Raw genomic sequence first — 23,560 nt, 5'->3', positions numbered from 1 at the left:
TTTATACAGATTGTAACGGGGAATTTTTGCACCCAGAGCAAGCAAGCATATTTGCATCCCACTACTAGTTTTTGCATCTTTTTCTGCCCAAATGGTTGCCATACTTGTCTCAGCCTGGTTACAGCCCTGATCTTATATGATCTCTAACAGATGGATGATTCTAGTCTAACAAACCTGTTCCAAATTTACTGAAGGGATGTTTGGGATTTCCAGTAGCTTTCTCCAACTGAAACAATCGCCAGGCATCATTCATTAAATTCTTTTCATGTTCAGAATCAACAGCATTCACTTCCCTTTCCTTGCAGCTCTCATCAAACAGAGGGCACAGGAAAAACTGGGCAAACCTAAGAGAAAATGTTACAAACTTACACAACTAAAATGTAAAGCTTCCCAAGTCAAGATTATAAAAATAGTGGGGCAACAGCCACCACAGACCTCCTGGGCAAGTTGGGGGGGGGAGAGTAGTTCTGTGAATCCAGAAGGGGTGGAGCCTCATGCAGAAGGGGTAGGGATGCGGACAGAGGCCCATTTGAATCACCAGGCCCTGGGGCAATTGCCCCGCTTTGTCCCCCAGTGTTGGCAGGCCTGCATAAAACCCAAAAAACTCAACCCTCAAACGAGAAAGTCTGGAAACTCAAGTAATGTTTTAATTTGTTGTTAATTAAGAATATACGACTAAAATCTTAGAACTCTTGAAAACACTCCTGGCTTTACCACAGACTCGCTGTGATCAGTTAATCACATTCTTCTCAGTTTCCTTATATGTAAAATACCAACTTACTTATCATAGAAGAGTGTTGTGAGAATCCAAAACTCTTGGTAATACAGTGCAGTGCATCCATGGAGGATGTCAAATGTTTATTTTTAATAATATTTATTGAAGATTATCTAAATAGTATACAGAGTAATACAAACCTAAGTAAAACCAAACAAAAAATACAAGCCTTGATCTGTACACAAAGTCATAAATTATATTTATATATCATATCATTCAGTACAAATGCATTTCCTATAACTGATACAATTTGGCCAATAAAATACTTTCTATCTTTCATGTTATCATTTATTTTACAATTAAGATATTAATACCATGCAACTTTTGTCATTTCCATCTAAAAATTAATCTATTCACCATGATGTGATCTTTATTATTATTTGTATTACAATAGCCCTAAGGGTCCCAACAGAGCTTGAAGTCCCACTATATTAGGCATCATTCAAATACATAATAAGAAACAGTCCCTTCCCCCAAAAATTTCTAGTCCCTTCACCAAAAGATTAAATAGACAAAAGGTAGAAAAAAGAGATTATTATTGCTCAATTTTATAGATGCAGAAACAGACAAAGTCTGACTCAAAGCCTATTAAAGGTAATGGAATTAATTTAACAGAGCTTTGGATCACATCTTAGAATAGATGATTTGCCCAAGATCACATGGAAAATCCATGCCCTAAACACAAGTCAATTCTAACAGTCAGTGCTACAACCTCACTTATAATAATACAAGATGTAATGCTGTCAGCAAGAGTTCAACATATAATTATGATATTCCAAATGTGAGCCAGAACAACATCTGAAAAAAAAAAAAAAAAAACAGAAGTAACAAATGTTTACCTGTCCAATGCACCTTCTAGATGTTCATGTGACACATCAAAGTAATAATTGGTGTGTTCTCCACTAGTGAAAGCATTTGAACTTCCTGCATGCTCACTAAGAAACTGACTGTACTCATTCTCTTTTGGGTACTTCTTGGTTCCCAAGAACAGCATATGCTCACAGAAATGGCTCAGCCCAGCAATGTTGGGAGGGTCTGATAATGATCCTGTGGATGGAAAATATACACATTAAACAAATCATATTAGAATATGTACAGGCTTTAAAATAATTTATATTATACTTGTGTACAATCAATTATGTGAATTCTGTAGTTATAAAACTCCACTTAACTCCAGACAGACAGACAGACACAGGAAGCCAAACCCAATGTTCAAAAAAGGTATTTCAAAATGAACAAGTTGATCAGCTTGAGAGGGTTCAAACTCTGTTTGCTCCTTCTGGGCCAGGCTAGCATAGAATCTGTTCACCCCTGATTCCTATATAAAAGCCATTTTTAGTCTGTACAGGACTCAATGATCATATGGTTCTAGTTTTCCCTCTTTGTTTCCAGCAGATACACTGCATTGAAAAGGAAACTTACAATATACTTAATGCTTTCCTGAAATTACAATTCCATGCAAGCCATTGTTGCAATCTTAAATAGAATCAAAAGGGACGGGAGGTAGTCCATTAGAAAAGCTGTCTATTAGGATATGATGCACACTATAAAAATATTAATAACTTATTTTATAAACTCTGAAATTTATTGTGTAAGATTTCAGCACTGGAAAGGCTAGCTAGCTGCTTTCTGAATTGTGTCAATATGAAAAAGTTTAGACACTGATTTGTAACACACATCATTCTTACAAGCTATGCTATGTGTACAAAAAAAAATATCTCTTAAACTCTTCAGAGCTATGAAAAGATTGCTCTTCTGTTACTATAAGAGACAGAAGCAGATTAACTATGTTTTTTCAACCCGGGTACTTTATGTACACACTCTAGATCCATCTACACAAGAAAACACTCAGAAAAGTTATGAATTAAGTAAAGGTGTAAAGTTAACATGCATAAATTTAAGACCATTTAAAACCCTGTGGGGATGTTCTCGTTGAAAGAGAAAATTATGTAATTATCTGTAACCCTCTAGATTAAGCTAAAACCACTTTCCTTCCGGATGGGAGTATACGCATAGTGCTTAAAGGAACTCTGATTTTTGCACATTAACTTCACTCCTTTAGTTATTCACCCTAATTATCCTGAGTGTTTTCATGTAAACACTGACAGCTTTTTTCTTTTGACATATTATGCTGCTTTTGTTTGCCAATACAGCCTCTTCCCGACTTACGAACCGGTTACAGACCAAGCAATTGATCGTAACTTGGTTTGTTCGTAAGTCGGACCCCATTGAGTTACACACGACCGCGCTGTTCATAAGCGCGGATCGCGTTCGTAATTCAAGGCCCGCCATTTACGACCGCCTTGGTCGTAACTGCGAATTGTCGTAAGTCGACCGTTCGCAACTCAGGAACCGGCTGTACTCATTACAATAAGCATGCATGGAATACATTTAGAATGGTAGATAAAACGTGTGAGAGATTTTTCCACTTTTTTTTTTTAAAATGACTCCTTGAGAATGTGGAATAATTGTGGATAAAATTACAAGTCTTACCACTGATTGACCATGTATAACACCAGGAAAATAAAACTAGCTCTAATAATTTCTAAAAGGATATATGAAGAAATAAAACTGGAACGCATAATAATAAGAGAAAGCTGTGCAACCAGCTGGAAACAACTCCCTGTAAATGCAAATATATTTTGGGCTATGTACCATCAGTTTATGTGCAACTAAAATATTAAAATTAGTGGTAAGGTTAAAACAGGTCAGAGAAAAACACAAAAGGAATTCAATAAATACCTATATGTACGTCAAGTGCAGCTGATGACTTATCTGTTGTGGGGTCGCTGATGAGCATTGCTTTGATGCCATTTGCCAATTCTAATCCACGATATTCTCTCTTATCCTCAGGTGATTTGATAATCTCATTTGCTATTCTCTTAATAGCTGGATTGCTCATTTTGTTGGGGGTCTCCTTCTGAAGCCTAAAAGAAAAATAATAGAAACAACAGAAAGTTATTTAAATATAACTATCCCAGAGGATAAATGAGAGAAACCTAATTTCCTGTGCAAAAACCTGTCCTGTATGCTGAATTATGGTCCATATTTGGAAAGATGCTGAGCATCTGCAGCTCCCATTAAAATCTTCATATGGGAATGGATATTAATGAATCTACTGCAACTTCCACTCTAAATAATTAAAAATTAATAATTCGGCAATGATACACATCAGCTACTATTCAACTATAATAATAAAAAAAGAGACTACAATGCAATCTTCCCAAATCCATGTTAAATGTATAAAAATATTTTAAATATCTTGTATTGATATTGAAATTTTACAAAAAAAATTTACTAAAAATCAAAAGAAAAATGTGAAGTACAAATAGGTATGTTTACTATTATAAAGATTACTACTATACTGTCACAGATAGGGATGTGAAAGTGTACTTGTGTACACGGTTAACTGATGAGCATATTGGTTAAAGGAACTCTGATTTCTGCACTTTAACTTCACATCTCAACTCATTGGTTAACCTTCATGGTTACATGCAGGTTCCTGGGTACATGTGGAGAGCAAACTTAAAAGCCAGCTCCCCACGTGCACTGCCTTCCAGGGAGCGAAATGGCTCTCCCCACCCTCCGCACTGCTGTTTCTGTATCCAGGGAGACGCTGAACAGAGCGGGGGAGGAACCGGGCCGGACCCGCGGCGCTTTCAGCTGATCTGGAAGCCGCGGGTCCGCCCGGGTCCTCCGTGGCTTTGCTCAGCGTCTCCCTGGTCTGCAGACCAGAGAGATGCTGAGCAAAGCCGCCGAGGACCCGGGCCGGACCGCGGCGCTGATCTGGAAGCGCCACGGTTCGGCCCGGGTCCCCCGCAGCTTTGCTCCACGTCTCCCTGGTCTGCTGGGGGGGGGGGGGGGGAGGGAACGCAGCTAGTGCCCCCCCAGCAGACCAGGGAGACGTGGAGCAAAACCGGGGGCCTGTGGTAGAGCAGGTGGGGCACTGCCAGTTGGTCCTGCAGCACCGCTCCTTGGCGCTACTGGACCAACCCGGCAGCACCCCAGCTGCTCTGCCCCAGGCGTCCTGATTCAGCTGCTGATCAGTTTCAGCAGTGGCTGAATCAGGATGCCTGGGGCAGAGCAGCGGGGGTGCTGCTGGGTTGGTCCAGTAGCTCCGAGGAGCGGCCGCGCTACTGGACCAAGCCAGCAGCACCTGAGCTGCTCTGCCCCAGGCGTCCCAAAGTCAGCCGCTGCTGAAACTGACCAGCAGCTGACTACAGGAAGCCCGAGGCAGAGTTGCTCTGCCCTGGGCTTCCTGGAATCAGCTGCTGATCAGTTTCAGCAGCAGCTGACTTGGGGACGCCTGGTGTTCTTACCTTGAATCTGTATGTAAGTGGAACTGGTATCCAGATTCAGCGGCTGTTGAAACTGATCAGTTTCAGCAGCGGCTGATGCCAGTTCCGACTTACATACAGATTCAACTTAAGAACAAACCTACAGTCCCTATCTTGTATGTAACCCGGGGACTGCCTGTATAGGTCATCATTCATATAGATGACCTCCTTTTCACAGATTCACAGAACAGTGATGTCCACCTTGATGCCTGCTACATGTGCAATTTACGCCACTGGTGTAATAAATATTATTGAGAGGTGATGATGATACCAAGACAACAATGGGCAATCTAGGCTAGTGAGTGTGCCACATGAATGCCCCTCCATCTCAAAGGGCCTCAAGAAGATTGTTGAGACAAAGACAGTCTCCCAAGATAGAATAGTTTTGCTAACTGCGCTCATGTATGCAGAATTTCTGGGGTGTATTGACTGAAGCACAGCAGTGCTTTGATTGGCTGCAGAGGGAGCACACCGCTCTTATAGTCAGTGTTGTGTGCACTAAGCATGCACCTCGCTTCACATGCCCTTGCTTTACATGCATGTCGCTTTAGTAACACTGGTAGGAAAAAAAACCTATACAGACAGAAACAAGCAGAATCTGGCAACCCTGAACATGGGAAATGGTAAACAAAATGTCTTGCAGGCCATATGTAGAACCTCAGTGGTTGCATGTGGTCCTTGGGTTGAGGTTGCCCACCATTGTACTATGAGCATCACAATGAGGCCAATGTTTGAGAATTAGAAGAATTTTAATGCTGAGACACCTTATACAGCAATGCCTTTATTGTGCATTTCTAGTTACATAACAACAACAAAAGATATCATTAGTACTTCAGGGTTCAAATGTTCCTCAAAATGAAAACTTAATTCTGTGCAAAACATTATGTCTGCAGGTCAAAAGTCTAGAAATATGGAATCAATTTATATACTGGCTGAGACAGTCAATGTATTTTAACTCAATAACCCTTACAAATTGATATACGAGTCAACTTATTTGAGTTACAAATTTAAAACAATACAGTACATCTGCAGAAAGGAAAAAAAGCCAAAAAACTCAGTCTTTCAAAGATATTACATGAGAGGTGGGGGGCTGTAAGTCAATATATACAGCAGTCTGTATTTTGCATGATTATACTTTATTTACTAAACTCAGAAAGCCAATAGTAATGAAAATTGTATTTAATATATTCGGGGAGCAAAAAATAAACTAATTACATTAGATGGTTAACAAGTAAATTATTTACATTTCACAGCTCTTGATCAGTTCAATAAAAAAAATGCATTTTTAAATGGACGACAGCACAGTAAGATATTCTTTATATCAGTGAACAAGCTGAAGCCTTCTTGCTGCACACAGCTTGCTGGACAGGTTGTTTACCCTGTGTGTCTGCAAGCATAGCTGCCCAGTTTCCACTGGCTGCGATTCACCATTCCTGGCCAATGGGACCAACAGGAAGCAGCAGCCAGCAAGTCACTGCAGTCTGTATCATTTCCCACAGCTCCCATTGGCCGGGAACAGAACATCGCGGCCAATTGGAGCTGCAGGTAGTTGTACATACCGACAGAGAGTAAACAACTTACTCGGTGGTCTACCAGCAGCTTACCTTGACAAATCTTATGAAGCCCACAGACCGCAGATTGCCCACCTCTTTTTTTATAACCTCTTTTCCAAACTCCAGATTCTAACCAACATTCCCAAATTGTGGTTCAAAGAGGATTTGCTGGTACACCACAAAGTTGGCTTTCCACATGTTGTTGTCTCTGCTGCTTGTTTCCAGATGCTAAATTGCATTAAAATACAGCTATATAGTACATTACTTTTCACTGTAAACAACTGTTGCTATCACATAAATGTTACATAATTACACTCAGGGTATGTCTACACTGAATTCCTCTTTTGAGAGAGGAATGCAAATGCAGACGAACGAAATTGCAAATGAAGCGAAGATTTGAATTTCCCATGCTTCATTTGCATAATCGCATCCAGCCGCTTTTTCAAAATATCCTATTTCGAAAAAAGAAACGTAGTCAAGACGCGATTATTTCGAAAGAAAACCCTTCTTTTGAAATAACCCCTACTCCTTATAAAATGAGGGAACGATTTTTGTTATGTGCACCAATATGGAGGTGATGTATCACATAAGAAGTCATTCTGCACAGTGTGTGGCAGTTAGCACCAAGGTGTTGAGCTGTAGGAGGGTGCTCAGGGATGGGGCAGAGGGTTGAGGTGTGGGTGATGGTTCTGGCTGGGGGTTCACACTCTGGGGATGAGGCAGCTTTAATGCAGGCTGTCCCAGAGAGTGAGAAGACTACCTCTAGCCCACTCCCAACACAGCATCTTGGGGCTAGGTAAGAGGCACTTCTCCATAGCCACCACAGCTCCAGCAGGCACAACGAGCGGAGGGGTGCCTGTCCCCCAGCTGGGGAAGGCATGGGGGCAAATTTACTTGTGGGGACTCTGGGCAAGGCAAGGGGGAACCCAGCTCTGTGCCCCCAGAAGGGCTGGAGCCTAAGCCAGAAAGGAGGGGCTGTAGCTAGCTTTCCCCAGGCAGCCAGAGAGCACCGTGCCTATCATAGGCAGCCCTCAGCTCTGCCTAGAGCATTCTGCATGGGGCTCCAACAACGATTTAAAGAGCCCATGGTTCCAGCTGCTACCACTAGTTACAGCAGCAGCAGCCGCCCCAGGCCTCTTTGAATCTCTGTGCCCTGGGGAAGTTGCCAGTGGCAGGTTTTGGGGTAGGTCCAGACTATGCTGGGTGGGGACCAGGGAAATGGATGGCTGTCCCTAGGCAGCAGCAGGTCTGAGATGGACGCTGCAGCTGGGGTAGAGAGACTTCTCCCTGCTGACCCCAGCAAGGAGCTGCCACGGCCAGGGGAGAGGCTCTTCTGCCCTGTCCCAGTCACTGCAGCTCCTTGTGGGGTCAGGGAAGCAGTGGTAGTGCTCTGTGTGGCCACCCTGAGCCCCTGCATGGAACTTCTTAGCAGCTATATAGCTGCCTGGCCATGCAGCTTATGGAGAACTTGGGTTTAGACTGCTCTCAACCTCCAGCATACAAGTCACTTCCAGCTATGTTTGTGTATGTGCTGCAGCCAGACACACACACACATTTGCTCTTAGCAGACGTGGTTATACTGCAGGGTAACCAGCACCTCCCACTCTGCAGGGTCCCAGAGTTCAAGCCCCTCAGCCTGAGCCCAGAAGTCTACACATCAGTGAAACAGTCCCACAACCTCAGTCCCTTAAGCCTCAGTTGGCCAGTACGGGCCAGCCAAGACTTTTTTTTTTTCCTTTGTTGTGTAAACATGTCCCCAGGCAAGTAAGCAAAAATGTGAGCATCTGATATCAGAATACCTGAAACACAAGAAAATATAACCTCCATTCCCTTTAAAAGTTTATATTATAACTATAAACTATAATTGTAAGTAATGAGGTATCCTTAAACAAGATCAAATCTTTGCTCCTCTATATTTTAAATAACTGACATTATAAAATCATGTTTTATTCTAATATCAATGTTATAATCAAATGCAAACATAACGCACACATGAACAGGAATCTCAACCTCTAAATTCTAGTTTAAAATTACACTAATCATCTACAAAATTTTATCTTGGTATAATGGCTGAGCTAGTTGTGCTCAAATTGTGCATAAAGATAGCCCATAAATGCCTACTGCACAGTGTCCTCCTCTGATATGAAGCAGCTAGAACTGGTCACTTGTCAAAAATAGGATACGGGACTATATGGACCACTGGTCTGATCCAGTCTTGTAATTCCTGTTTCTTGTTATGTCTGAATATTGTTACTCTTATACTACAATGCATATCATCTTCTAGTTCACAGAATTACATATCTAATTAGAAATGCTCCACAGCAACTGGGCCCCTCTTAAATAAAAGAAATCCTGTTCTATTTGTTAAATACTAAATAATTCAAACAGTACTTAATATCCGTTCACTCTGCTATTCCAGGGAATACAGAAAAATAAAGGAGCCTCCTGAATCCTTTGACTTCAACTTAACAGTTTCATTAATAAACATTTTGCATTCTATCCATTTAAGCCCTTTAACATGCTGGTTGCTTACTAGCGTATCTTGCAAGCATGCTCCACACACCTTCTACCCTGTGTTTAATATTACAATACCTGACTTTTTTTGGTCACCTGATAGTTCCTTATATTTAACCCACATCCTCACGTCAAGAGGTTTTATCACGAGCTTTAAATTTTTCCATTTACAATGGTGACTCATGGAAATGCTATGCCCACTGTGGAATCCCATAAATTTCAACTGATACTCTGTCAAGGGCCACAGACTCTGTTTCTATCTCCTTCATAATCTAGCTCTAATGTAGCACCTGAACTTAAGTACAGTTTTCCCTATGATTTTTTTCCTCGTGCTCTAAAACAGTTTCAAAACAAAGGATTGATCTAACATGCCCTTACTCATCACTTCAATAGGCCTACTAAGAAGAACAAACTGTTCTTATGCTAGAGTTCACAGGATTGGGCCTTGCCTCTTAAGCAGAAAAGGAAATAAATCCAATTTAAAAAATAAACACACAGAGAAAAGAATAACCAGCTAGCTTTTTCTCCTAAAGAAAAATCAGCTAGCTTTTTTCTCCTTATGCCTTTAGGACTAAGATCATTTGCTGCAGATATAGCCTGCAGCCACTACCAAGGGTGGGCTTAAATCCAGGAAGCTGCCATCGACAGGCCACACCCTTTTGTGCAGCACTTTGGAGCAGACTGAGGGTGTGAGTTGTACTGTGGTGATGGTGTGTGTGTGTGTGTGTGTGTGTGTGTGTGTGTGTGTGTGTGTGTGTGTGTGTGTGTGTGTGTGTGAGAGTTGTACTGTGGTGATGGGGTGTGTGTGGGGGGGGGGGGTATAGCTTATTATTTTGCGCTGGAGAGAGCAGCACATTTATTATTTATGTGGTGACCCATTCAGTGCCTGGTGAGGGCAGGGGAAGGTTCTTGGTGAGAGAAGGTTCCCTCTACCTGCCTGTACTGAAGGTCAAGGACAGGATGGGTGTTGTTGTAAACTTTCCTCTTCCCCAGTTATATGTTGTGGCCCAAGCAAGGTGGTTAAGAGGGAGGGCTCAGATGGCATAGTGGGAGCTGTGACAGGTAGGGGGAGATATGGCGGTAAAATCAAGATGGGCCAGCTATGGGGAACAAGGTTTAGACAGTTACAAGCTATTCCTTGTTCTGATCCTGTTCCCAGCCTCAATGGCCTTGGGAATCTTAACAGCTGGCCAACAGGCATAATGGTGCTTTCACTGAATGCCAGATCAGTATCCCACAAGACAGGGGCCGACCAGGCCTGTAACACTGATACCTGGCTGGCAGTGGAGGGAGGCATTGACTTCTCCCAACTGTGCCCAGCTGGATTCTCGGTTTGGCACCAGCCTTGACTTTACAGCCAGGGAGGGGAATGGTGATTGTCTATCGGGATACCATCTCACTGGCCAGGGTCTTGGTCCAACAGAGCGCTAGATATGAGTGTCTGTTCCTGGTGTTGGGTAGCTGGGATAAGTTGGGTATTCTGCTTGTGCACCGCCCACCTCGCTGCATGGCAGATGCTCTGCTTGAACTGGCCAACGTGGTTGCAGAGATGTGGCATTGAGGACCCTGAGGCTTCGGTTCTTGGGGGACTTTAATATTCAGACCGAGGCTATCCTGTCTGCTCCAGCTTGGCCACCATGATGACTTTAGGACTATCTCAAGAAATTACTGTCTCCACACGACAGGTCATATGCTTGATCTAGTCTTTTGGACTAAGACTGATAGAGATTTCAGGATAAGGGATGTAGTTACACTCCCTTTGTCATGGACCAATCATTACTTGGTCAAGTTTAGACCATTTGCTGATCTCCCCTCTACAGAGGAAGAGGACCAATTAAGATGGCCTGCCCTTGGAGGCTGATGGATCCAGAAGGTTCACTGAGATCTCTGAGGGACTGTTCAGCCATTATGGATAGTGATCCTGTCAATGCCCTGGTCAATATACAGAACATCGAGGTAGCCTGCATGGTGGACATGATTGCTCCTAAGCACCCTTTTTGGGCTAGTCGAACCAAGTTTGCCCCCTAGTTTTCTGGAGACGGCAAAATGGTTTGTGTAACGGCTAGAGAGCCACTGGAGGAAAACTTGAGCCAAGTCTGATCGACTGCGGGTTAGAGCCGAACTGAGAGCCTATTCAGTAGCAGCACTGACAGCAAAGAAGAGTTACTTCTCTGCCCACATTGTGTCTGCACAACACCATCCAGCGGAATTGTTCTGAATTGTGCAGGGCCTCTTACAGCCTGGCCCTCATGATGAAATGGAGGAGTCCTCAGCAATCCACTGTGACTTGTTTGCAAACTACTTTGTAGAGAAGATTACTTGCATCCAGTCTGATTTGGACTCTGGCTGTCATGTAAATGGGGTACAGAATGTGGTGGAGCTGGGGGGCTGCTGCTTGACACTGTGATGATTGTGCTACAGAGTCCCGCAAGGTTCCATCTTGTCCCCTAGGCCAGCGTTTCTCAAACTGTGGGTTGTGTTCCCCCACTTAGAGGGGGGTCGCAGCTGGATTCAGTTTTTCACTTGAAAACCCTCCCCCAGGCTGCGAAGAGCAGCAGGGTGGCAGAAAGCAGCCGCAGGCAAGCCGCGCAGCATGGCCAGGACTGCGGTACTCCAGGAGTGTGGCTCAGCTGCAGGAGAAGGCAAGGCGGCGCGAGAGTGAGGCTGGCGCAGGAGTGGATGCGCCAGGGGCTAGCCGGGGCACAACTACCAGGCGACCGATCACTTCCCCAGCTTGGAGAGGGTGGGGTCCCTCAGGCAGTTGGCTGGGGGATTGGGTCGGGGCAGAGGACCTGGAGGGGGGCAGAGGAGGAGGCAGAGGAGACATAGGAAAAGAGTGGAGGATGAAGGAGAGGAGAGAGAGAAGTAACCAAAAGGACACATAGTGGAAAAGAGGCACAGAGGAGAAAGAGACGGGGGAAGGAGCCTGCAGGGGGGAAGGGCATTGAGGACCGCAAACGCCTTGAAGGAACCCCAGGAGGGCAAGGAGTCTGGTGAGAAGGGGGGGAGGAAGAGACCCAGGACAGTGAGGGTAGGGGGTCACACAAATTCATTTAGCATTGTAGGGGGTCGTGGTATCACAAAGTTTGAGAACCCCTGCCTTATGCTATTTAACATATACATAAAACTACTAAGAGAGGTCATAAGGAGATTTAGAGGATGGTGCCATAAATATGCAAACACCACCCAACTCTATTTCTCTGTGACATCGGATCCAGTGTCTGGAGGCAGTGAGGAACTGGATGAGGTCAAACAGGCTGAAGCTGAATCCACACAAGACCGAGGTCCTTTGGATCTGGAAGCCATCTGTCTGGGAATGCGGTGTGTTACCTGTTCTGGACAGGGTTACAGCCCCCCTGAAAGAACAGGTACACAGCTTGGGAGTCCTCCTGGACCTTTTTTTAACATCTGAAAATCAGATTTCCTCAGTGGCTAGCAGCACTTTGGGCAGCTTCAGCTGATCAGCCAGCTGCGACCCTTCCTGAATAAGAACAAATTGGCTGAAGTGATTCATGCTCTTGTCACATCCTGATTGGATTATTGTAATGCACTTTACCTGGGGCTGTCTTTGAAGAGTCTTCCACAGCTTCAACTGGTCCAGAATGCAGCTGCATGAGTTTTAACTAATACGGAGCACATTACATTTCCAGTATGTTTCCGGGCACAATTCAAGGTCTTGGTTATGATTTATAAAGCCCTAAATGGGTTGGAACCGGGGTATTTGAAGGATGGTCTTCTCATATATGAGCCCGCATTGGGATTTGGGGAGGCTCCTCCACTGATGGAGATACAGTTGATATCTATGCGGAGCAGGGTCTTCTCAGCCTTTGCCCCCAAGCTCTGGAATTCTGTCCCCCAGGACATTTGCCTGGCACCAACGTTGGCACGATTTCTTTTTTTATGCTTTTATTGGTGTTTTTACTTGTGCTTTTATTGGGTGGGTGGGTGTGTCCGTCCCTCCTCTTGAAACGTTTTGGCAGGTTTTATGTTCCCTGCACTTTGGGATCCTATATTTTACTTTTTTATATATATTTGTTTATTTATTGTGTTTTAAAAATTTTGTCAGCCACCTTGAATATTTTAAATAGAGAGGCAGGGTAAAAATATTTGAAAGAGACAGACAGAAAGGAATTGTCAAACACACAGATGAACATAATTTGTTGGGGAAGAGTCAAAATGTTTTCTGTAAATGGCAATCATGCCTCACCAATCTATCACAATTCTTTGAGGGCATCAGCAAGCATGTGGACAATAGGGATCCAAATTGATAATTGTGTACTTAGATTTCCAGAAAGCTCTTGACAAGGTACCTCACCAAAAGCTCATAAATAAAGTAAACTGTTGTGGGATACAAAGGATGGTCCTCTCAATGGCTAAAGAATGGGAAACAATGGGTAGGAATATATGGTCAGTTTTCAGAATGAAGAGAGATTAATTGTGGTGTCCCCTAGGGGCCTGTACTGGCACCAATCCTAGTCAATATATTCATAAGTGATCTGGAGAAAGGGATAATCAGTGAGGTGGCAAAATTTGCAGATGATAAAAAACTGCTGAAGATAGTTAAATTTATAGCAGACTGTGAAAAGCTTCAAAAGGATCTTACAACACTGGATGAAAGTATGTAACAAAATGATAGATGAAATACAATAATGATAAATGGAAAATAACGCATATTAGAAAGCATAATCCCAATTATACATATAAAATTATGGGGTTTAAAAATTAGCTGTTACCATTCTCAAGAGATCTTGGAGTCACTGTGGATAGTTCTCTGAAAACATCCACTCAATGTGTAGCAGCAGACAACAAAGCAAAAAGAATGTTGGGAATCATTAAGAAAGGCATACATAAGACAGAAAAGATCATACTGTCTCTATATAAATCCATGGTTCACCAATACCTTGAATATTGCGTACAGGTGTGCGCCTCTCAAAAAAAATACTGGAATTGGAAAGGGTTTGGAAAAGGGCAAAAAAATGATTATAGGTATAGAAAAGCTGCCATATGATGACAGTTTGATGAGACTGGGACTTTTCAGCTTGGAAAAGAGATAACAAAGGGGGGATGGTGTGACTTCACATGACTGGTGTGAAGAAGTAAATAAGGGAAAGTTATTTACTCCCTCCCATAACAAAAGAACTAGGACTCACCAAATGAAATGAACAGGCAGCTGGTTTAAAATAAACAAAAAGAAGTATTTCTTCACACAACCAGTCAATCTGCAGAACTCCCTGCCGCAGGATGCTGTGAAGGTCAAAACACTATCAACGTTCAAAAATAACTAGATAAATTCAAGGAGAACAGGTCCATCAATGGCTATTAGGATGAGCAGGAATGGTATCTCTAGCCTCCGTTTGTCAGGGCTGGGATGGATCATTTGATTACCCGTTCTGGTCATTCCCTGTAGATACCTGGCATTGGCCACTGTCAAAAGAGAGGACACTGGGCAAATGGACAGAGCCCTGCAAACCCACAGACACTCAATGTGGATGTGAAAGCACATATCTGAGGCTCATTTTTGCAGATATGGATTGGTGTATAGGTGTATGTGGATTAGGTATATAAAAGATTTATTAGTTTCAGTTAACCAGTATGGGCTGGAGAAGCTCCCTGTTCACCCCAGGCAGAGGGCTGTTGCAGTCCCTGTCCATAGAGGACCTGGGAGGGCACCTCCCCCCGTCACATGTTACACACTGGCTCCCTGGGAGCCAGCTGCAGAGCCTGCAGCAAAGCTTCCCTGGGAGCAATTGGAGCTGCTCCGTGCCGCTTCCGCCACTGCTGAAACTGACCAGTGGCGGACTTGGGGAATAGGCGCAGAGCAGAGCAGCTGGGGTGCTGCCGGGTTGGTCCCGCAGCACCACGCCACCCCCCTGCTCAGCACCAGCAGCACCCCAGCTGCTCTGCTCCGTGCCGCTGCCAAAACTGACGAGCGGTGGACTTGGGGAAGCTGCAGAGCAGAGCAGCTGGGGTGCTTCCAGGCCCCGAGCAAGGGGGTGAGCGGGAGTGCTGCGGGACCAATCCGGCAGCACCCCAGCTGCTCTGCCCCACTGCTTCCCCAAGTTGCCGCTGCCGCCCCAGCTGGCCTGTTGCCGGCAGCTGCGCGGGACTTCCCCCGCTTCCCTGCAAAACGGTGAAGGGTTCGCCCCACGCCGCGCTGTTTCCTGCCAACCCCTCTCCCCCTCATAGCCCCCCTTTCGGAGTACCTCCTGATACTCCGGCATATCCGATAATCAGGCACCCCCTGGATCCCAAAGGTGCCCCATTATCGGAAGTTTACTGTATTTGATAAGTCAATTACCCAATACTTAACATCCATAGTGTTGCCATCAGCAGCCATGCAGAAGGAAGGATGGCCTGGCATGGTATTGCCACCCTTACTTTTATGCTGTGGCCTTCAAAGCTGGGCCCTCAGCCAGCAACCACTACGCTCCAGCCACCCAGCTCTGAAGACAGCAGCGCAGAAGTAAGGGTGGCAATACTCTACCATGACATCTTACTTCTGTATAGCTGTTAGCAGCCTTCAGAGCTGGACTTTCAGCCATCATCCACTGCTCTCCAGCAGCCCTGATCTGAAGGCCGTGCTGCCATCAGCAGGGGTGCAGAACTATGGGTAGTAGTACTGCAACCCTCCTACAATAACCCTGAGACTCTTCCACAACCCCCTACAGTTACCACACAGTAAATTTCAGATTTACATATGAAATAATAAAATTTAAAATTTTTAAAATCCCATCACTGTGAATTTGATCAAAATGGACTGTGAACTTGGTAGGGCCTTAAACCATAGTCCAAAGGTCTGGTTAAGCCAGATGAATATCTATAAACAATAATCAGCTCTTAGGATGTTAGCTCTACAGACTTTGAAGATTGCTTGGTGAGCTTCTCCAGTTATCTGATGGTTTTAGGTTTCCCTGAGACCTTCAGATAATAATGGTTTTGCAATATATGCACTTCTTTGGTGTGCTGAGCTACACTCAAAGCATGTTTATGTCAAATGATAAACAATTTTTGTTACTACTTTACCAGCACCTGTTTCATATCCCTTTTTAAGTACACCAAACCACTACAGTGAATTGCACCACAGTTATCATCTGAGCTACAGAAGTGTCCTTCGCATTAGATAAAGAGCATAACAGTGATCTGCTATCATTTTCAAACTTTTCACCTGTTCCAAATTCTGCAAACTATGTGTGTATGCCTCTTTCATATTTAGGAATAAAGACATAGTTTGCAGAATTTGAAACAAGTGAAAACTGTATACATATGCACACACAAAAAGGAATACTTATATTAACCAATTATATATAGAAGTACTCTTTTTATCCCAGATTTCATTATCCAGTAGTAGCCCTGGATTGAAGTTCATGATGAGCCAATACTGTTCTATGTTTTCAATTTATCTAGATCTCCATCATTGGTCTATATAGCCTCTGCATGTTCACTAAGCCACCTAAATTTGCATGTCTACAAACTTTCATAAAGTTACAAGTATACTGATGTACTGTTGTTAGCACCTAGCATGAAACTCTCAGGAGTGGAGTATTTTCAATATAAGGCTATGAGCTGCTGGCCTCCCAGCCAGTGGGAATCATGGTGATTTTGTTTCTCACCTCTTTTACAGAGAAGATGTGCTTAATTGAGTGCTCTGGAGAATCTGCTGAACAACTCATTATACTTTGGTGGGGATGTGATATCAGAATAGATCTCCATTTTCTTGGGTGTCTTTTTCTCCTGCCCTTTTACCCCACAAATCAGTTAGTGATCTTGGAACAGATTATCACCAGGTGGCAGGATTGTGACATCCTTACCAATGCAATAGTGACACTGGAAGTATGTCATCCAATAATCAGCCTCCTCTCTTCATCTGTCCTCAGTTCATTTACATGCTATAACTACATTGGTTAAAAGGAATTAACAGTTATTAAGCATTTTCTTAAACTAATAAAAAAATTGTATCAAAATTTGACACCAGAAAAAATGTACAAATCTTGGAACCATAAAATTTTAATAACAAATTGGACCAGAATTGGAGTACTTTACCACATATTATGGCAACTAGCAAAACATTATTATAAAGGATGCTGCAGAACATTTTAATCTTATTTCTTATATAACTAGTTCAAATGTATACCAAAGCTATTAGCTTATTCCCTATAGCTAACATGATTTTCTCCTTCTCTCTCAAACATTTCAGAATTAGAATTCTCTAAGATACTCCACTTCCTTATAATCAATAGCCATCTTGGGTTAATTATTTTACATCTGAATTTAAGTAACTCCTAGGTATCACTCACTAAGCTGAAGTTAAATAACTAGTATTATTGATTATCAAAATTTATACAAAACTGTTTGAAATTTGAATGCATATTAGATGCTTCTACCCAAAGGAATTAGCAGGAACATATAAAATTTTATATCATTTGTCAAATACTCCCTACAAACAGTTCTGCAATAATCAGAAAGGTGGATAAAAATCAAAGATGAAAAAATCATATTGTTCTGATTTAAATTGGATTTTTTGATTAAATGCTTTTTGAGGAAAAAAACTACCTAAATATAGTTTTAATTAAGATATCTTTGAGCTATAATGTATCTCATAAAAATAAGGATTTTAAATTCTAATTTATAGTATAATGTTTAAGAAAAGTTTTATAAATCAGTTCTAACAGCTCATGGATTAAGGTCCCAATTTTATGGGGTTCCAGAGGCTTCTGGATAGATTATTTAGGTTAATCTTTCTATCGGTCCAATGGAACTCAGTGCTCAGTATAGAAGATACCATCAGAAATGCTTCGTTTTGCAGTTCTCAAACTGTGGATGTGTCTCCAGACATATGATGCTTGTGAACAGCAAAACATATTTAAAATAAATAAATAATATATAGAGGTGAGAAATAACAGACCTCAACCTTACTGTTCCTCTGCAAATTTGTGTACACAGAGTCAATCCCTTACCTCTCTCTCAAAGTGCAAAGTTTCAAAAAAGTTCAATGAATAGAAGATTGTTGGGGGCAGAATAGATGTGGACAAGAACAAGTCTAGAGATCAATGTGAGAAGGCAGGGACAGGCAGCAGAAACAAAAGTGAAACTGTTTGAGCAGCATATTCCAGAAGTCGAGGTCTTTCTGAATGAGCCTTCATTGATCTGAGATGAATATTTAATTATGATTTATTAAGGCAGCTGGCCATAAACACAGTTTGGGAATATTTTAATGAAATTCCTCTACCTGTGGGTAAGACAGGCACTCATTCAAAATGCGAACAGTGCAACAAAGAAAGGCAAAGCCTCGTTGCCTGAATGAAATAATATCATGAGCAACATTCCTTCTCAGGAGCAAACTGCGTTAAAGATGATGAAAGGAACATCTGAACATACAAGATGAAGTTATTCACCCTGTGTGTAATGATGGTTCTTTGAGATGTGTTTCCCCGGTGGTGAGCCACTCAAATTTTGGTGTGTCATTGTACCAACTATTGGAGATTTTTGCCTAGCAATGCCTTGCTGCGCCGCACATGTGTGGCTGAAATCTCGCACTGTTTTTGTCCATTAGGTGCATGCATGGCACAAGTGTCCCTCCATTTCTTTTCTACTGAAAATCCAATAAAGGACTCCAAGTAGAGGGAGGAAGGGAAGGTAGTGGAGCACCCAAAGGGATACACATCTCGAAGAACCATCGTTACTGCACAGAGTGAGTAACTTCTTCTCCTTCAAATGGTGCCCCCGGTGAGTGCTCCACTCAGGTAACTAACCAGCAGTAGCTGCCATTCACCGTGGTGGGTGTTGGAGTCATGTATGAGAAAAGGCGAGGACCGCATCAGCTTGAGCGGTGGTATCATAAGTCCTTTCAGTAGGGCATAATGTTGCGCAAAGATGTGCTAGGAAGACCATGTCGCTACTCTACAGATATCTGCTAAGGGCACATTATGGAGAAAAGCTGTTGATGTGGCCATCGCATATGTGGAGTGCACCTTAATAATCTGTGGTTTTTTCCCCCCTACGAAGTATATATGCAACTTGCAATCCACCTGGAGATCTGTTGCGCAGAGACGACTGTTCCCTTGTGGGGGCCGGTCAAAGAGATAAAGAGCCTGTCTGATTTCCTAGCCTCCATGGCTCTCCAAGTAAAAAGTGAGGGCTCATCTGGCATCTAGAGTGTGCAAGATGAATTCTCTCATAGAGGTGTGAGGTTTACAAAAATACGTGGGTAAGCATTGGGGTTCATTCAGGTGGAAGTAGGCTATAACCTGGAGAGGAACTTGGGACGAAGCCTGAGAATGACCTGATACTTGGTGAAGGTAGTGTATGGTTGGTAGGCCATGAAGGCTGCAATTTAACCTACCCTTCTCGCAGATGTTATTGCCACTGTGAATGCCACTTTCATAGCTAGGTATTGTGGTGAGACAGTGGCTAGTGGCTCAAACGGTGGCCTTGTGTGTCAAATACAAAGTTCAGGTCCCAAGGTGGTACTGGTGAGCATAAATTTGGATGTGTTTTTTGCAAGCCCACCAAGAAGTGCTTTGTCATGGGATGTGCAAAGAGTGAGAGATCGCCGACTGGTTCATGGAAAGCTGTGATGGCAGACAGATGGATGTGAACAGAGCTGATAGAAAGGCCAGCATCGCTGAGATCCATCAGGTACTCTAGCACAGTAGGTATCGAAGTGGCATTGGGTTGTAATTGATGATGTCAGCACCACTTGAAAATTTTCCCATTTGTTTTGGTAGGTGTATCTTGTCAAGGAGAGCCAACTATTTAAAAAGATCTGCTTAACTCTCTCTGAACAGGTAAGTTCTTCATTTTGGAACCATGAAGAAGCCATGAATTTTAGGGTCCTGATATTCAGGTGGTGGGTCTTTCCTCAACGTTGGGTTAAGTATGAGGGGACTCATAGGGAGAAGAATTGACAGATGAGTTGACAGATGATGTAGCTAGGGAAACCAAGGTTGTCTCGGCCAGTAGAGCGTTACCAAAATCACTGTGGCTCAGTCTAAGCAGATCTTGTTGATTACCCTGTAGAGTAAGGGAGTTGATGGAAAGGAATAGAGAAGAGGTGTCTCCTTCCAATCTCTTTCCCAGATCTGCTCGGAAGCAGAACGGTTGCCATCACAAATAGGTCTATGACCGGGAAACCCTATTGTTGGAAGATTGGGAGGAGAACTTAAGACTGAGCACCTGCTCATGCTGTTCAGAGAAATGTCTGCTCAGTTCGTCGGCAGTGGTGTTTTGTTGGCCTGGTATGTACAGTTGGAGTTCTCTCACTCCTCTGGCACCAGTTCAGAATCTGACTGCCTCTGCACATAGTGAGTGTTATCAGGCGCGCGCGCACTCTGGTCAGTTGATGTAAAACATAGAGGGTGTGTTGTCTGTGAGGACACAAATGGTTCTTCCCTTTGTAAGAGGGAGGAAGTGGGCACATGCTCTGCAGGTGGCCCTGAGTTCCAGGATACTTATGCGGAGGTGCATCTTGGGATGAGACCATCTGCCCTGTACTATCTGCGTACCACAATGGGCACCCCAATCCAGGAGTGATGCATCAGTTGTGATCACTACTGAGGAGTCTGGGCAATGGAAAGGTACACCTGTCAGAAGGTTGTATGGAGAGGTCTACCAGTCAAGATATTGAAGAATTACTGGGGGAGAGTATAATGTGTCTTGCAAGGCTGTGTCAATTGGGAACACAGGCAGCTGCAAATCAGAACAGCAGGCAGCGCATATGCAGTCTCATGAATGATATAATGAAGGTGGTGGCTGCCATGTGTCTCAGAATTTGAAGACGTGTATGCGGTCATAAAGGGAGTGTGCTTGACTCCTTTGATAACGTTGCATAATGTTTGGAATTGGTGTATTGGGAAGATAGGCTCTGGCTGTTACAGCATTTAGGAGTGCCCCAACAAACTATCTTCTAGGTAGGTTGTAGGGTAGATTTCTGGATATTTATGAGGAGACCCAGTTAAGAGAAGAAATCTTTGGTGGTATTTGTCATGATTACTGTTTGTTGACATGAGGGGCTCTTGATTAGGCAGTCATTGAGGTAGGGAAAAATAATGATGCCCTGCGTCCTGAGGAATGCCATAACCACAACAATCGTTTTGGAAAACGCCCAACGGGCCATAGAAAGACCGAAGGAAAGGACTGGATATTGGCAGTGGTCTTTTCCCACCACAAACTGAGAAATCGCCTATGTGCAGGGTACATGGTTATATGAAAATATGCATCCTGAAGGTCGAGAGTTGAGAACCAGTCCCCTATGCCCAGTGCTGGTAGAATAGTTGCGTCTTCTATTACATGGGGTGTTCATTCCTAACGTAAGCAGTGTGGTGCAGGAGTCTTTCATTGAGTGTAACACTGTCCATTTTTATAGCAAAAAATTGGTTCCTGTAAAAGGAGAGGTCGTCCACCTTCAACTGTAGCACTTTTGGGACTCCTGAAGATTGTAACCATGACACACTGCGTATGACAACTGCTGTTGCTGTAGTTCTGGCTGCTGTATCAGCCACATCCATTGCAGCCTGAAGAGCTGTTTTTGCCATGGACTGGCCTTCTTTCATGATAGATTGGAGCTGGGGTCTTCTGTGTTCGGGGAGCTCCTGTAGTATGGAGTAATTAGCATGACCACAATTAACCAGGAAAGCAATGTAGTTTGATATTCTAAACTTGAGGGTGGTGGTGAAGTACACTTCCCACCAAAGATATCAAGCTCTTTGTGCTCTTTCTCCTGAGGCGTAGTCTTGTATTGCAAATGTTTCAATCTTAATTAACGGAGTGCAGGATCAGTGAATTTGGGTGGGGATGTGAAAAAAGGAAATCCATGGCCTTGGCCAGGACAAAGTATTTTCTATCCGCTCTCCAGTTAGCAGAGGCATTTGCCCGAGTTCGCCTGATGGCTCCAGGATAGCACTACCAATCAATAAAGCTATCGTGGAGGATGTAGCTGATTGGAGTACAGGCAGTCCCTGACTTACGTGGATCTGACTTATGTCGGATCCCTAGATACGAACGGGGTGAGGCAACTCCCGCACATGCGCAGCAGCATTCCCGGGGCTCGCTCACCTGGGTCCTAGGATCCTCCTCCTCCTCGGGCCGGCTCCGACTGGGGTCCCACAGAGCTGCCGGGCAGAGGAAAAGTGCCTCCCCACGCCCGCTGCCCCCCCCCCCCCCGCGGCCTCGCATCCTGCACGCCTCCATCCTCCCCCCCTGCCAGCAACAGGCTGCCCCCTCCCCTGAGCAACAGACAAAAGCAGCCTCTCCGCCCCTCCTCCCCCTATACATGCTGGGCTCCCTGGGCAAACAAAGACTCCACCAAAACAAACAAAGTGCCGGCCTCATTGTGTTAGCAAAAAAAGGACCCTCCTCCTAGAACCCTGGGTGGTGTGTGGAAATAAAGCTATTAGCTCAAAGCATGGTGCAGAGCTGTTTGGTATTTGATGAGTTACTCCTTTAGTCCTGAGTTTGTCACAGGGACAGAAATAGATGTGAAATCTTCTGAACAGGGGAACAGACAGCAAAACAAACATTAGAGGGGAGTTAACCTTTCCCTATGCTATCCAAAACTAAAAAAAAATGTTTGGCTAGAGTTTCCCCTACAATATGTACCAGTTCCGACTTACATACAAATTCAACTTAAGAACAAACCTACAGTCCCTATCTTGTACGTAACCCGGGGACTGCCTGTATTTTGAGCAATTTATATTGTTTCTCTTGCACCTCTTGGAATGCAATGGCCTGAGATTCAGCCATGCGTTTGAATAATTCTTGAAATGGTTTTGGGTCGTCTGCAGGTGGAGAGGACAATGATTGCAAAACAACCTCATCTGGACTGGAGAAAGACTACAGAACCGGTGAAGAGCTATCTGAATCAGAGTGAGGTAAGTTCTCATCATCATCTGCTGGTTCAGCCTGGAGTGCTACTGATGGAGGAAGAGGAGATGGTGATGAATGTGCAGTAGTAGCCAGAGACTATGTGCTGGTGTGTCGCGTGAGCGGTGGCAATGGGAGGAATGGTCAGTGTTGCGTAGAATGCCATGAAGTCACTGATCCCAGTGAGGAGAAGTGCTATGATGAAAATCTACCCTCCTGCCCGGAGTCATGTTTGGTTCCTGGTAATGATGGTGTGGGAGAGTAAGAGATAATTCCCGTGATTTGTCTATGTAGGCCAAAGTGACTTCTTGTTGCACAGCATGGTGGTGTAGGCACGCTCGGCTACGGCACTCATTGCACACAGTGCCAGAACACACTTCAGTTCCAGTTGTCGGGAGCCTGTGTGTTCAGATGGTGCTGAACTGCCTGCAGATGCCGGAGGTGGTGGCATATCTGGTTTTGTTGGTGTTGATTGAGTAGCAGCATCAGTGCGTGCCGAGGAGGTGGCTCTCCTCTTAGATTCC

General features: G+C 43.8%; 1 protein-coding gene across 9 annotated transcripts in view; it reads right to left on the bottom strand.

The window, feature by feature from the left end:
• IDE (insulin degrading enzyme) overlaps positions 1-23,560 on the bottom strand; it is a 139,896-nt gene that overhangs the window by 88,737 nt on the left and 27,599 nt on the right. For 7 of the 9 annotated variants that reach the window (XM_075935171.1, XM_075935172.1, XM_075935177.1 and 4 more), the window contains 3 exons: positions 3,518-3,702; positions 1,615-1,822; positions 175-344 (listed from right to left, as the gene is read on the bottom strand). In XM_075935171.1, the coding sequence (XP_075791286.1) occupies positions 175-344; positions 1,615-1,822; positions 3,518-3,677 (538 nt within the window). In that variant the 5' untranslated portion in view covers positions 3,678-3,702. Of the gene's footprint in view, positions 1-174; positions 345-1,614; positions 1,823-3,517; positions 3,703-14,329; positions 14,424-16,789; positions 16,970-23,560 lie in introns of those variants that run through there. The other 2 variants (XM_075935175.1, XM_075935170.1) reach the window with 2 other exon arrangements.

Source organism: Pelodiscus sinensis, chromosome 8 (assembly GCF_049634645.1).
Source record: "Pelodiscus sinensis isolate JC-2024 chromosome 8, ASM4963464v1, whole genome shotgun sequence".
NCBI classification, from domain to species: domain Eukaryota; kingdom Metazoa; phylum Chordata; order Testudines; family Trionychidae; genus Pelodiscus; species Pelodiscus sinensis.
The sequence above is the reverse complement of the archived record's forward strand: the minus strand, read 5'-3'. Positions and strand labels throughout refer to the sequence as shown.